The following is a 15,620-nucleotide window of genomic DNA, read 5'->3' as shown; positions in this document are numbered from 1 at the left end:
GTGGATTGTTATGTTAGTTATCCTTAGTCCTATTTTAGGGGAAAAAAAATATAAATTTAGGTATAAAAATACTAAAATAAAAGAAAATCAATCACATAAAAAAATAATCATTTGCTACATTATTGATGGTTACGGCCTAAAAATGTGTTAAATTAATTCTATCAATCGAGGTCAATTAAATATGATGCAATTTCATTCAATGATACAATTTGTAATTTGGACAGTGCCTCATTGCACGAAATATTATTCATTTTAATTTTATATGATGTTATAATTTTATCTAAAAACTTGTAATTCGAACAATATTTAGTATGTGAGATATTATTTATTCTGATTCTATATGTTTCTACCACTTTATTTTAAAAAAGAGAGGTGGGGTTGGGGGACTGAAGGGAGTGGAGATAGGGGTAGGGTCCCAGAATGCAAATCAAACAGATCATAAAAATTCGGCGATTGCGCGTAAAAAATGAGCTGTATCGTCCTGTCACCAAATACTATACCAATCCAATCCATCATCACTTCAATTCTACAAACAAATTAACAATAAAGTTGTTAATTAAAATTAATAATAAATAAAAGAAAGTTTGCACCTCTGAGAATAAAAACAAATTGCCTCAATCATTTCATCTTAGTAATACTCTTTTTCATCATCTATGTTTGCCAGATTATTTGATTTGATTACCCAAATACAAAACATTCTCTTCTATTCCTTTCTTTCCTTTTCCATTTTTTCCCCCTAATGCAACAAATGAAAAGGCAGGGGTGACGATATCGGTTACAAAATCCTGACAGGCATACAAAGTGCAGGCGCCCCTCCAAGAATCTGGAATTAGTTTATTATTGTAAAAGACCAAGAATCAACCAATCAACAGACATGTTGTTAAACTCACGTTCAACCTTAATTACTAAGGCATATGATACATGCAGGTTTTCACTTTCATTACCCAATAATATTTCAATTCTTTTTTTTTTCAAAGAATACATAGAGATATAACTGTTGGTTCCCAGATTCCCGTCCAAGAAAAAGAATATAATTTATTATTTTGACAAGTGAACGGCGCATAGGTAGTGTACAAGTTATTTATTATTAATTATCAAATGGAGGAACTTAATTAGTGCATTAGGCTGTCTTTGTTTTTTAATAATAATAATTAGTGCATTAATTAAAGTAACAAGTTATTAATAATAAAGTACAAAATACAAATAATAATAGAGTAACGAGAAGAAACCAACCCTCACTCCTAACACATTCCTTCATTTAAAAAGTATTTATTCTATCATAAACGACAATGGAGATTAAACACCGGATCCGAGGCATCTCGCAAGTGCTTTATTGCTTTAAGTGTCACTTGAACCGAAATTCAGAGGTTTAGATTTCATTGTACAACTAACTGCCTCGGGACATTTCTGGTGTGACTCAAACTATAGGAAGGGAACTACCGAAATTCATATAATTATTTAACAATGACAAGGTTAAGATTACATATGTTGAGCTTGCAAGGAATAAATAGCTCAAAAGCAGCTACAGCAGGGCCTTAACTGACAATCGAGCCAAATTTGGTTCTCATGAATTGTTACAAATCTAACACATATCTCGAATAAGAATCTCTGTAATGATCTTGAAATATCACAGGCAGCCCCAAAAACATACTAATAGTTAAATGCCATTGGGTTGCGACAAGCTAACCTGGTCATATGAATGCTAAATTTAGTACAAATAGATAGCAAATAACAGAAAGTGACCCTAACTAAGGCAACCAGATTCTACATTTCTCGTCCTATTTCAGCAGAAGCATGCATAAAAAAGGAAACCATGGATGAAGTAAACATAGCATAGTCTCCGTCATGTCCCCATTTTGGCAACATGATTCATTTCACTATTTTCTCTCTTAATCAAGAAGTCCATGATTCTTTCAGGTTTTTGGTGGTGGTATTATCTGATTTATGATGTCCAAGTTCTCTTTTAATGTAGTGGACAGAAATTTCCTCTCTTATATGGTTGACAAACAGCAAAAACACAGCAATGCTAAAGAAAAGGTACATATAAACTGGCCCCCGCAGTTATTATTTCAGTTTATGAGGGAAAAGAAGAAAGAATGTTCACTTGTATCTAATGCTTGAAGCTTAGTTTAACTTCATTTTGAATACTAAAATTATGTCAATTTGGGAAATGGAGTGTAGAGATTTGAACTTACAGCAGACACAGCTACTAGCCCTTCCATTGGTCTGATCAAAGGATAAATATGTGGTTCCCCTTTTTATTCATGAGTATGGGGGTGTTGACTGCACACACAACTCAGTCTCATCCCCTTCATCATCATCCTCGTCGGCATCCACCCAGTTGCTTGGATGGCGTTGTGAGAAACCATGGCAATTAATGTCTGCACCATCTAAGAGTAGAAGAACAAACCAATAGTTTATTGAGCATTTACCAGAACCAAAAGAAATTATAAGAGAACCTGCATACTGAAACCGACCTTGTGGTTGTCCTGGATTATCTGTTTCAATGGGATGGCAGCTAATTTTGGTTAAGATAATAAGTACTTGAGTAACTGTGGACATCAGAATGTATCACATGATGACATGCTTACATCTTATTTACTACTTCCATTGAAGTCATATTCACTTACGGTGAATGACCCACTTGCTTACATCTGGTTGATATCCACCCCATATCATTAGACTGTGATTAAGACCCCAAAACAATTGCTGATTAGGTAAGTTTGTATATTCTGTGAGTTGAAAACAGAAATATAGAATTTGAAAAATCAACCTTGATAGAAAAGTTAGCCCCAGGTCGAAAAAGTTCAGAAATAATTTGGATTGGTTCCTGGATTACAGTATACCCTATGTTGAAGAGGTTCAGAAACACTCTTTGGATGGTTCCGAGATTGTGACATACACCCTTTTAAGGTCTTTCTTCTTGCAAAGAGGAAACCTTAGATGGGGACACTTTATGGCATGCTCTCCTGGTTTTCTTTATACAACAAACTAGCAGCACAAGATTTATACATCAACCTTCCTTAAAACTAGGATTTGATTATAAGCAATTAATTATCACAGATACAGCATGCTTTCTTCGTTTTACTCCTTTTCTGGAGAATTGCAGAGGTAGGTGTGTCTATCGATACACTACGAGCTTAAATGAGCAGGCATGAGCAATTTATAAATCAGGAAAAAAGTCAAAGCTTCAAGACCATGCAACAAAAGAGAGACATGCAAAAGTTCTTAGTGAAGCTCTTCATACCATAGGTTACCACCAATGGAGCAATTATGCTGAACAACCTTGATAAATAAAAATCTGGTAGCAAATAAAATTTTTAAGGATACTCCTCATGAGAACTGGGCAATCCATCAGCATTGTTACCTATAGAAATATTCATCATACCCATCCTCTGAATCGTCCTCTGCTCATTGATATTTTGGTTTCTTTCCCCAGAGACTTGCCTATCTGCGCCACCATTACCATCTTTTGCTGCACTTCCTACATGTGGATAGTTTTATGAAGGACATGCATGCTTTAAAGTCTGAACATTCTAAGAAATTGGCTGATCTCACCTGAGAGTTCAGACCAAATTCTGGTATGATCCGATGGATGCTCAGAATTAGTTCCTTTTGTCCCCTGCTGTCCTGGGGGTCCAGCAGTGGCTGCTGTTGGAGGTTCAGAAGAATCTCCACCATTGAGTTGTGAGACAAGCATGGTGGCAAGTACAAGGGTGGCATCAAAGTTTGAACAGGATCCGTCATCTAACCCGAATTTTGGTGCCATTAGGATTGGCCTGTCCCTCCAATTGACAAATTATATTTAACAAGAGTGCCATTCTTATTCCACAACCACAAAATAGAATGTCAAACAAGTATATGGTCACTGACTCAGATCATGTGAAAATGAAAAGAACTTAGTTATGTTGGAGAGAGATAAGCCTACACATGCATAAGGTGATTTTTGCAATTTACAGGCAGTGTGAACTGTCAATAAGTCTGTCACTGCTATCTCTTCTTTAGATTATTTTACAACTCAGATGTGAGTTCTAAAACTTTAATATACAGTTCAGCAAATGCATAAAGAGAGCCAAAATTGAGGTCATTCATATTCATCCATCTTGTAGCTATAATTTGGATGTCTTTACTAGACATAAAACAGATGAGATAGAAGGGACTTCATCAAACACAGTTGATCACTGGAAGAAAAAGGTTCTTACTCTCCAGCTTTATCAAAATATAAATGTATATCAACTTCACATCCCTCACAGTACGCAAGAAATGCCTGGAACAAGAGGAAAAATGAATAAATAAGCGTTGCAAATTTTTCTTTGAGTTTTGCAAACTTTGTTCAAGTGTTGCAAATACTTAAACAAAGGCATAATATCAAATGATCTCAATCAGACAAAGGGAATAATAAAAGCTCCACTTTAGAGATTGATTTGACAATAATGGAGGTTGAACAGAAAAGGTATGAGTTTGGAGGTTTATAGCCGACTACAAGCATTTCTTAGAAATGAAACATGTTAATAAGGTTTTAATTTGGTGAAAAAATTCTGCTCAGCTGAGAAACCTAAGTAAAGAAGGATAAATGTCAGTAGATGTTGAATTACCTTCAGCTCCTTCACCCCAAATGTTACATCTACAGGATTACCAGTGTGAGTATATTGCACAAACTCTTCAGTAGGATCTATCCACAGCTGAGTGTGTAGTGATGAATCATTTTCTGAAATCAAGATATTGAAGCTTAACTTTTAGCTGTGAACTGAGCTTGTTGGAGGATAATAATCACACATTTGCGCCGTTTACCTTTGGTTGGGTCTATATAACTTCTAAGTTCAACAGCTTTTCCCCCAATTTGATCAGCAGCATCACAAGGCAAGGCAGATGGTTGAGTTGCAATGATCGTGATCTCTTGAAGAGTTGACTGAAAATTAGCCAGTAACCTGTTAAGATCACGAGGCCTTACTACAAAGCTGCTGGGAAGCTTTCGCCGATCAAGTGATAGATGCTGTATATCAGGTTCAACATTGCAAGTAATCCAATAGGCCTTTCTTACACCTGTCAAAATAGGAGGGTGCTTTGGAAGTACGAAGCATGACAGGGTGTATTGACCTAAATACATGTGTCATATCATCTTATGCCATATACAGACATGGGTTTTTACACCCTTTCTCTTGGTTCTTATATGTTCATTATATGTAGATATGCAAATGTGAAAACCAGTAGATGAGGTACATACTTAAATTGGTGGTGTGTGCAGCAGTAGATGTTACACCCTTTGTGGTGTGAACATATCATCTTCTCTTCTTGTTCTTTTTCTCCCTCACCCCCTCACCCCTCTTCTTTTTCTTTTTTTCGTTTTCATTGTGGGGGAGGGAGGTTCGGGTGCATGCACAAGTTCTGGGTGGGAGGTTCTCTACTTTGAAGAAAATAATATGCAACTCTTGTATACAAATCATAAGTTGTGTTCCTAGCAAACTTTGATAGAGAATTGTGTATCAAAATAACAAATTGGACTTCCTTTTTGGTTCTAGACACATCTAAAGGGATGTTGGACGTGTCAAAGACTGAATGAAAATTTCATGGTCTGTGGAAGGAGCTTTTTGGTTTAACTGTTAGAGAAATTAGTTCATTTATGGTATGGGCTTATTCATATGGCTTTCCGATAAGTCCTTAAAGTTACTGCTAAAGTTTGGTGGGAATGCACTACATTGGCTATCTACACAAGAGATGCAAGAAAAAGATTTCAAACCACTAACAAACCCTTCAACAAACTAGATTTCTAGAGATGTGATCCAAATTCCAAAATAGATTTCTAGAGATGTGATCTCAAAGTCTATTCAAAATTTAACCAACAAAAACATAATAATTTTACAAATTCATCCACATTTACAAGTCCATCAGGGATGGGTTTTCAACTGTAGTACACCATCACAGGCAACATTTCAGGTTTAGTAATTAGTACGAATGTTATGCAATTTCAGCTTGTCTAAGTACAAAAGCACCAAACAAAACATGAATAATGTTGTATTCATTGGATTATCACCATATGATAGAATTAAAAATTGATGAATGAGGAGTCAGGTCAGCATATTACAGTCATGCCAGAGGATAAATTACATCAGGTAATTTCCTGTGTCTAACTAGTGGTGAAAAAGCTTATAGCAGAAACTCAGTTAAACATGCTAGCAACTTGATAAATGTCTAATCTGCTCATTTTGTTTAGTGTTTATCCACTTGAATATATAGGTTTAAGGATATCCATGCAGCCGTACACCTCTCCACAAAAAATTCCTTAAAAATTAGCAGATACAAAATTCAATATGATTTACAAATTTCTCTTATAAAGTTAATTTTCCAGTAAAGAATATCAGGTGGCTAGGAAAGGATGGAAGATGAAGCAGAAGAATCTCGTACCATTAAAACAGTCCAAAGTCCACTGCACCTTCGATGCATCAGAATCAGCCAACAACACGCTTAAACGATCTATGCTAGCAATTGGGGTTCTCAGAACAGAACAGATGGCCTGAGTGAAAAACATCTTTTCCAGTCCACATAATACGTATTTCATGAATGATAGAATAATTACTGAAAAAAGGTATACCTTCAAAAGGACGCTGCATTGCACCTGGGCACTTGAAACTGAATATACATCAAAGAAATCTGGCTTGAACATTATGGATTGATAGGCAGACCTGGAAGAATTAAGAGTATATAGAGAGAGCTGCCATCCAAAAAAAGAAGCAAATATGAACAAGATAGAAAACAAACATTCTGGCCACTCCAACAATTTCATAATGCAGTTAAATTAATCAGATAAAAACCACATTAATACCAGTCATGTATATTGCTTATGCATCAAATTACAAATCACCAGATTGTTTTTCATGCAAAGGCCAGAAAAACAGGACCACTCTCCACAAATTAGCTTACCTTCTGAAATGTTGTAAAAACGCTCTACTTTACTTTAGTATCTCAAAACCATGATAGTATGGTTGGATCCACAGAATCAGTCTCATGGAGTTGAAGTTAATAAAAGATCAGCTCAAATTTGAACGTTCACCCAGTATTCATCCTGGCAAACCAAAACCCTTGGAACACTAATTGTTATAGGTACACTAATTAGGCCAATTAGAAACCTCATACAAAAAGCGGCTATAGCTAGTCAGTCGGGAATTTATCATTTGCAATAGGTTGAGGCATTCCCTAACAAGAAATTTCGCGATGATAAATTATTGAAACATCAGCTGATAATTACTTGAATAATGATGATTATAAAAAAATGAGAACAAGCAAAGAGCAGGAACCAGAGAAGGAGTGGCCTGGAAAACGAGCTCGTTGCCGATCCTGGCGAGGCAGGTGATGGAGCGAGCGAAGGTTTTGAGTGCATTCCCGCTCAGACTAAACTCCATCTTTCTTCCTGTTCCCACTCTTCAACGGTAAGTAGAAGCTCCGGCAGTAGGCGATGTGAGTGTTGTGGTAAATGGCGGGAAGAGGGGAAACATGTGAGTATGGAAAAGGACTATGGATCCATGACCCGTTTCGGCGAAGCGGATATGGTTACACACACGCGCACACATTATATATTTATAGGGTAAAATGTATTTTACCACCTTTTATTTTAAGGAATGTTTAAAATAACCCATTTAAAAATTATAAACACTAAAATATCTTCCTATAATGCTACAAATATAGCAAACAGTCCCCTTTGGCCCTGGAGGTGCATTGCACGCACCATCTTTCTTTCTTTTTTTTTTTTATTATTTTAGATGATATTTTTATTCTTATCTTTTTGTTGTCAAATCGCATATGATAAAAATGAATGGTTCATACGTTATCAATATTATTTAAATTTATAAATATATTTTAAAATGATGTATATTTATATATATCTTTAGTATATATATATAGAGAGAGAGAGAGGGTGAGGAGCAATGACCGACGCCAGAAAAAGGCTAGAGGGGAGGGGAGGGGAGGGGACAAGGGGGCGCTCGAAGGACCAGACAAAGAGGAGTAGATCGGAAGGAAGGAGGAGACAAACGGCGGGGCGCGAGCAAGGCGGGGAGGAGGTGGACAACGATGGCGGGGGTCGGTTGTTATTAGGAGGACGACAACCACAAAGGACAATAGTGGCAATTTGAGGGGGCAATGACGAGGAGGCAGAGGTGGGTGGGGTGGGGTGGGAGGGAGGTGTAGGTGGAGAAGATGATGTATTTTTTAAATATTTTATTTATATTTAATAAATAAAAATATGATAAATATTTATATATTAAATTTGAATTGTTACCCTAAACCCTAGACGTGATCAAAAGAAAAGGCAACACTAAAGCAAATCGGACTAGAAAGAAGGTCGATCAAGCACATATCCAATTACCATATTCCATCAATTGTTTCAGTACATTTTATTATTTTAAGAGGAAAGATAATTATGCCCGTATATTAAGATATCAATTAAGAATTTAACATATTGATCGATAACAATAACTTATAAAAGAGACAATGAGATAATAAATTCGGACATACAAATCAAATTAATATCTACAAATTTGATAAAAAGTGAATTTGTGACCTTGTAATTATAAGTCTTGAGATTTCAATCTTAATTAATAGCTCAAGACTTCATCAATAGCATTCATCTTTGTGACAATCCTAATTGGGAGACTATAAATTATAGTCTCATCTCTTCATGAAAATTTTCTATAGTACAAGGAAGTCTATTTATGTGAATTTAAGAATTATTTTTGTGTGACTTGAAGAATCTTGGACCATGATCTTATTTAATGAATTAATCCTAAACACAATATGCTTGACCTTATAAATTAATAACCCTATCCTCTTTCGAGATTCATATTAAGGTAAATTTAATACAAAGTTATAAGACGGTATAAAATGGTTGAACGTAATTTTAAGGGTAAATTACGTTAACATCCCTTATATTAGATCTAATTACATAAACATTATATGTTATTCGTAAAACTATGAATATATTCCTTGAGGGATGTTACTGTAATGTACCTCAGGTGGTGTTTGTATAAAATTTTGAACATTGAATTAGGATTGTACTTGTAATTACGAGTGCAACCTCAACATGTAAATTTTATAAGACATGGGGTACTTGTATAATTAAATCTAACTTAAAGGAGTGTTCATATAAACTACTATAATTTTAATTCTATAGGATTGTGTAGTTAATTTCATAAGGTGACACATTATGGCAAAATTTTGATACTTTGTAAGAAAGGATCCATATGAAGTGAATCATACCTATAAATAGCCCTTTCTTTGCATGGTCTCAAACACCCTCATGTTCATTGTTCTTACTTACTCCAATCTCACATACTCTCATGTTTGTTGGATTTTTCCTATTATTTTTACAGCGATGAGTTCTTCGCGGTGCAACAACACAATAAGTAAAGGAAAGGGACGTCGGAAGGTGAATATGGTAAAGATAGAAAACGAAACTAATCTTCAAGTCACTTTTTCTAAGCGGCGTGCTGGCCTGTTTAAAAAGGCTAGTGAACTCAGCACTCTGTGTGGGGCTGAAACTGCTTTGCTTGTTTTCTCTCCTGGAAACAAAGCCCACTCCTTTGGGCACCCCAACGTGGAGGCAATTTTTAAGAGGTTTCTCGACCAAAATATTTCACCAGTAAGTGATGCTGAGAAATTACTCGGGGCACATCATAAAGCAAATATAAGCCAACGCATAGTGGAACTCAATCAAATAGAGAATCGATTGGAACTTGAACAAAAGTGTGCAATCGAACTAGACCAAGTGAGGAAGGATGGCCAAAGCCAACAATGGTATCCGCCTACCATTAACAAGCTTGATTATCGACAACTTGACCGATTGAAGGCAGCCTTATTACATTTCAACCAAAAGCTCGAAACTAAAGTTGAAAACGCTACACGTTCCATGACTTTATGCACTCCCAAGGCTACCCTCAATCTGGGAACTATGCATAAAAGCAGTGGCCGGTCGGTTCTTGGTGTACGAATTGATGATGGAGCCGGTAGCCCTAACGCGCAAGTTCAAGCAGCTTCCAACACAAGTAGCCCAAACGTGCAAGTTTGTGACGATCCCGTAGCTGATAGATCTAATGCCATCACTCAACATGAACTAATGTTGGGCAAGTCTTGTTTTACGATCCCATACTCTTCTAAGACGAATGGCTACAGTGTCAATCCTGATGAGTATCACGAGTAATTTCTAGGAATATGGTTGTGCATGGCTCCATTTGCTTTTAGAAAATCCAAGAACTAGGAGCAATTTTCATTACATGTCCCCATGTCCGATCGAGCTCGATAGTGCCTAGGAACATAGGGATTCCTAAATAGATTTGATTTACCTTGGTTTATGGTGGATGTCTTTGTTCGTTTTGCTCTTGCTCTAGCTCGTCTTTTGTGCAGTAACATATTTGGATTTGATTTCCTAGAGTGTTGTGAATCACTTTTCCTTATATGTTTTGGCATGGCTTTATTGCAATTTATTTATAGTTATTCACATTTTGGTCCTTTAAAAAGTGAAACTCGTGATTTATTCTATTATTTTTATAAAATTAGTAATTTGAGGACACATTTTGTCATAAATTTATAACTATTTGAAAAACCACAAGTGCAAATCGCACATGTCCTCATTCCTCAATTTTGAGCTAGCACATGATTTGCACGTACAAATTTCCAATAAATTTAGAAGTTTATGACAAAATGTCCTCAAATCACAAAATTTACAAAATAATTGACGCTAGTTAATTATTCCATTTCATAAAGAACTAAAACGTCAAACACCTATAACTACATAACCAAAATCGAAATAAATCCCAATCAAATCATTGGAAATGTCTAACGATTTTATCTTTATGGAAAAATATTTAAACTTGTTGGTTTATTTGGGAATCCACTTTATTGTTGATTTTCTCTTCATGCGTTAATATATTATGAATATTGCTAGTCAAAAAAGTTCAGGGATTGTTTTGAAAATACATACCAGTTTATGGTTCAATCCTGAATTATGGTTTAAAGTAAATACTATGTTAGTTATATCCATTATTACGTAAAATTGGACCACTTAATATAATTATTTTTAACTCAATTCCAATCCATATCCCAAATATCACACATAAATCCAATCTTCTTAAATAAACATAGCTTAATTAAGAGAAGTGGGAGAGTAATGACGTGGGTAAACAACATAAGGAATTGACTATTTTGCCCTTTCAGAATCATTAAATAACAATCAAGACAAGGATTTACTCATTTTCTACCAACCCGACAACCTGAAATAGCAACTTTATGTGCTACCACCATGGGAGAGCCCCTAGCGGACACATGGTTACTTATAATCTCTGACAATTGATCTCTATAAAAAAAATAGTTAATTTCATCATACAAAGTATGCATTTATGATATTGAGATCTAGCTCTACGAATCCATTTATTGTCCTAAGCGAACGCTGACTTAAGATGAGAATTTTAGTTAAGGATTATCTCAACGAGTCTAACAAATTATGTCGTAGGTCAACCCATCATCCAAAATTGAGGATCTATACCCCATCCTCATCGACCATTTGACGTGGATTGTAAATCCTACTTTCAGCATACTTGGTTGCCAGAAAACATTCCATAAGGACTGTTGGCGATACTTCGACTCGATAAAGCATAGGTTCCTAATTTTAGATTATAGTTCACTTACCTTTAGTGGACTAGCTCGAAAAAATTGTGATAGAAACTAAATAGATAGAAATTGCTTAAACACAGACAAAAACTATGTAGAATTGTAAAGGGGATAAGTACTCCTCATTTATTGTGTCTAGACTGTAAATTGACTATTTTTTAGATATTAGTAAACGGATAGGTATTCATGCCAAACCTAGAGCATAGACGATTTCATTAAAAAAGAAAAAGAAAAATGGCGAAGTATTTATATCCCGGTACTTCGAGAAATGTATTAAATCAATGATAGAATTATACTTTAATAAATAAATGATAAAATATAATGATAAATTAGTACAAAATTTTATTTTTCTATTAAGCCCTCGTAAAATAAAATAAACATTATGTTAATATATACTAATCTCCTTATATATCAAAATAAAGGGGTTAAATGTATTGCGTCCTTTCATTGTATCACATCTTTTTTGCTTAAGCAATATAAAGTTAGCCTTTGTTTTTTGTCAAAAGAAAAAAGAAAACAACTAAATATAAGTGTAAGTACCCCAATAAAAAAGACACCAGTTTCCACTTCCGATTCGCCATCTTCTTGGGTCTTGGCCTTTTCCTCCTTTCTTTAAAGCCCCTTCTCCATCATTTCTCCCACTGCTTTACCAAACTCCAAATTCTCTCTCTTTCTATCTACTCTCTCACACACGCACACATTCATGGCTGAAACAGCAGATGAACCTGAACCCGTCAAGGTAAGTTCCCCTCTTAACAAAGAAATAATTGCTTTTTCTCTCTATAATTTCCTACAAGACATTGACCTCTTTCCTTGGACTCCCTCCAGACCTGTGTCCTGAAAGCTTCTATCCATTGTGAGGGCTGCAAGAGAAAAGTCAAGAAAATTCTCAACCAAGTTCAAGGTTCGCGATTCTCAACGCCACACCAATTTCGCTCACTCCTCTCTGTTTATCAACACTTGCATGAAACAAATTCCCCCATGTCCCTTCAATTTTATACCTATTACTGGGTTTAATTCTGTTCGTATTGCTGCAGGCGTGGAGTTTGTAGACGTTGATACCAAGCAACAAAAAGTTACAGTGAGCGGCAGCGTCGACGCCGATACTTTGATCAAGAAACTGGTCAAGGCTGGCAAGAAAGCCGAGTTATGGCCGCAAAAGCCTGAGAAAGTTCCAGGGAGTGAGAGATTCAAAGAGAAAGAGAATCATCAAACACAGCGAAAAATGGATAATCAAGAAGCGATTCCCACTGCAGAGATTGCTGCTAAAGAACCCGACCCAGCAACAAAAGACCAACTGCCTGCTAAAAAGAGTGAAGGAAGTGCTAAAGCGGCTGATGACGGCGGCGCAGCCAAAAGCAATGAAGAAACTGGCGGTGGTAGTGGTGGCGGCGCAGCCTCTAAAGTGGTCAAGGATGCTTCGGAGAAGACCGGCTCTGCCGTTCAGGAAACAAAAGCAGAGGAGAAGAAGACTGAGGAGGGTTGCTCAGCCGGCGGAGAGCCACCGCAGGCCGGGGAGAAAAAGGAGGTGGTCGAGAAAAGCAACGGTGGCACGTCTGGTAAAAAGAAAAAGAAAAGAGGGCAAAGTGGGAGTGCGCCATCGAGTGCTGCAGGATTAGAGAATCAGGAACCCGGTCCACCACCTCCAACCAACCATGGTCCTCCACGTCATCACCACTATCCACCACCTCCACATCAATACTACTACGCCCCACCACCACAACCCGTACCCGTCGTGAGCTACAATACGGCGTATCCTTCGAGCAGCTATACGGCGTCGTATTATGCTGCACCACCACCACCGTATTCCTACGCTTACATGCACCCTGGACCCGACTCCCAGCCACCTCCCCCCGATCTCGACTCGCATCCACGGCAACCGCTGGATTCCTTCGAAATATTCAGCGATGAAAATCCAAATGGGTGCTTTATCATGTGATAGTCATACAGGATAAATTCCCCGTATACTTTGCTTATACATCTTGTATAAGTTAAAAAAAAAAAAAAAAAAGGGAGAAACTTTTTGTAATGTATGTAGAAGAGTTGCACTACTTTTTCCTTGTTATTTTCCTCTTAATTTGAAATAGTTTGTCTTTTTTATGATTAACTTGAAATAGTTTGCTTTTGTTCTTAATGCCACCTCCTTTTTTCTTTTTTCTTTTTTTTTAATTTAATTTAAATCAACGAATATATTTAAATAAAATAAATAAAAATTACTGTAAAAGTGGATGTATACATATGGTTGTGATAATCAAATTCACAATATTTTAATTATGAAATTTCAACCCTAAAGTGGCAACCAATATTATGTCACTATTATTTTACAGAAATTACGCGTACACTTATTAAAATTCTTATTTTTTTAAATAATATTTAATTTGAAAATTTTGAAAGTTTATAAGACGACGTAAGTAATTATTATTTGGTAGTATTGTCCATTAATTCAAACTATCACACACCTGGAAATAAAAGATAAAATTAGTTGTATATCAAATTTATTGTTTTTAATTTTATTTTTTAAAAACGTCTAATAATAAAATTAAAAAAAATTAAATACACTCTGCATTTCTTGAACTATGACCACTGTTCGTATGTAATATTTTGATTTAAAATAATAATTTGACATAACTAATTCTCGATTGCTATTATATATTACACATAACAATATGTATAACACAACAAAAACAAAATTAATATTTTAATCAACCCAAAATATGATGAGATAGGTAGGTAAGTAATTTACCATCACATGTTTCTTTATTTATACAAATTATATTATATTAAAAAAATCTAAGATATTACAATAAAGTAAGTGAGCAAGAACAAGGAAAAGAAGGCCAACACTTTGAATTAATTTTTTGTTAATTATTGCAATTGGAATATGTGTTTTTTTTTTTAAATGAATTAATGCTTTGTTGTAAAGGTTTGGTCTGTGTGCTGGCGCATTAGACTCCCCAACACTTATTCCGTCTGATGTGTAAAGACTGTTTGATTGTGAAATAAATCAGAGAGGACGAAGCCTCTGATGCATGACACCTGGCGTTTTCCCTTTGGTGTGCTCTTTTGGTAAAGCCAATCGCTTTTCATCAAAAGTTGCAAACCTTAGGGTTTAGGGTTTTGACTATTTTTTCTGTCTTTTCCTTTCTGTTCTATTACCTACCCTTAAATTATAAAATAAATAAATCTGAATTTATTAATAGGAAAGTGCTACAGTTAGTATTTGATTTGATTCCAAATGAGTTGGGATTTCCTCATTCTCTCTATTAGAATAAATCCCTAATGATTGGACTATATTTTTGTTGCAGTATCTACCACAAAAAAAAAAAAAAAAATATTCCCTATATTATAAATCACATTATTTAAAAAATTATGTCAAATTTATATCATCTATCATAATTAAATAAAATTAATGCAAAAAACTAAGTTTCGACAACGAGTAATCTACATTTGTCATAATTTTTAGCTGTAGTTAATATTTTGACCCCACTTACAGACATGTCTATAAATGGAATCATGTGAATGTGGTCCAACAATCTAGCAGTAGCAGTGACCTAAGGTTTACAGGAGCAAGATGATCCTTACAAAGTGGTTGAGTCAGTTTCTATGCTACATAGATTAGATATTCTTCTTGGACAACATCATTATTGAGTGACTAAGTATGGTTGAGGGTAATTTAGTCAATGTGCATTCATAATTTTTTTTTTTTGGGTCAAATATAAAAAAATAAAGATAGAATCAATGATTATCAAAATTGAGAAAATAAATTAATCTAGCTATGTATGTATAAAAAAATATTGAGGGTGGTTGATTAAGGAAAAAGATATTGTTATGAATAAATAAATATGTTTAGATATATTTTTATAATAAATATTTTGACGATCAAGTTAGGTAATTATTTTAGATCGAGGTCTCGTCTTTAGTAAATAGTATATACTTGTGATCGAGACACAGTCCGTATGTGTGCA

At 35.3% G+C, this 15,620-nt stretch overlaps 3 protein-coding genes across 7 annotated transcripts; 2 read left to right on the top strand and 1 right to left on the bottom strand.

Annotated features, from left to right (window-relative positions):
- LOC105168915 (cell cycle checkpoint control protein RAD9A) lies at nucleotides 1,290-7,566 on the bottom strand. Of its 5 annotated transcripts, none has more exons than XM_011089119.2 (11): nucleotides 7,293-7,566; nucleotides 6,590-6,709; nucleotides 6,403-6,511; nucleotides 4,792-5,043; nucleotides 4,596-4,708; nucleotides 4,203-4,267; nucleotides 3,559-3,785; nucleotides 3,331-3,484; nucleotides 2,478-2,518; nucleotides 2,196-2,381; nucleotides 1,290-1,687 (listed from the first exon to the last, which is right to left on the bottom strand). In XM_011089119.2, exons 1-10 carry the CDS (start codon nucleotides 7,395-7,397, stop codon nucleotides 2,263-2,265), a joined length of 1,305 nt encoding a protein of 434 aa, XP_011087421.1. In that variant the 5' UTR covers nucleotides 7,398-7,566; the 3' UTR covers nucleotides 1,290-1,687; nucleotides 2,196-2,262. The 5 variants fall into 5 exon arrangements, with proteins under 5 accessions (XP_011087421.1, XP_020551354.1, XP_011087419.1 ...); XM_020695695.1 differs by having other exon boundaries at nucleotides 2,196-2,390; nucleotides 6,590-6,680; nucleotides 7,293-7,564; XM_011089117.2 differs by having other exon boundaries at nucleotides 1,290-1,682; nucleotides 2,196-2,390; nucleotides 7,293-7,563.
- On the top strand, nucleotides 9,365-10,189 carry LOC105169399 (agamous-like MADS-box protein AGL62). Its single transcript, XM_011089791.1, has one exon. The coding sequence runs from the start codon at nucleotides 9,365-9,367 to the stop codon at nucleotides 10,187-10,189; it is 825 nt and encodes a 274-aa protein (XP_011088093.1).
- LOC105168914 (heavy metal-associated isoprenylated plant protein 35) lies at nucleotides 12,228-13,684 on the top strand. The gene is made up of 3 exons (XM_011089115.2): nucleotides 12,228-12,394; nucleotides 12,484-12,559; nucleotides 12,693-13,684. Exons 1-3 carry the CDS (start codon nucleotides 12,359-12,361, stop codon nucleotides 13,592-13,594), a joined length of 1,014 nt encoding a protein of 337 aa, XP_011087417.1. The 5' UTR covers nucleotides 12,228-12,358; the 3' UTR covers nucleotides 13,595-13,684.

Source organism: Sesamum indicum, linkage group LG8 (genome assembly GCF_000512975.1).
Source record: "Sesamum indicum cultivar Zhongzhi No. 13 linkage group LG8, S_indicum_v1.0, whole genome shotgun sequence".
In the NCBI taxonomy this organism is placed as follows: domain Eukaryota; kingdom Viridiplantae; phylum Streptophyta; class Magnoliopsida; order Lamiales; family Pedaliaceae; genus Sesamum; species Sesamum indicum.
The sequence above is the reverse complement of the archived record's forward strand: the minus strand, read 5'-3'. Positions and strand labels throughout refer to the sequence as shown.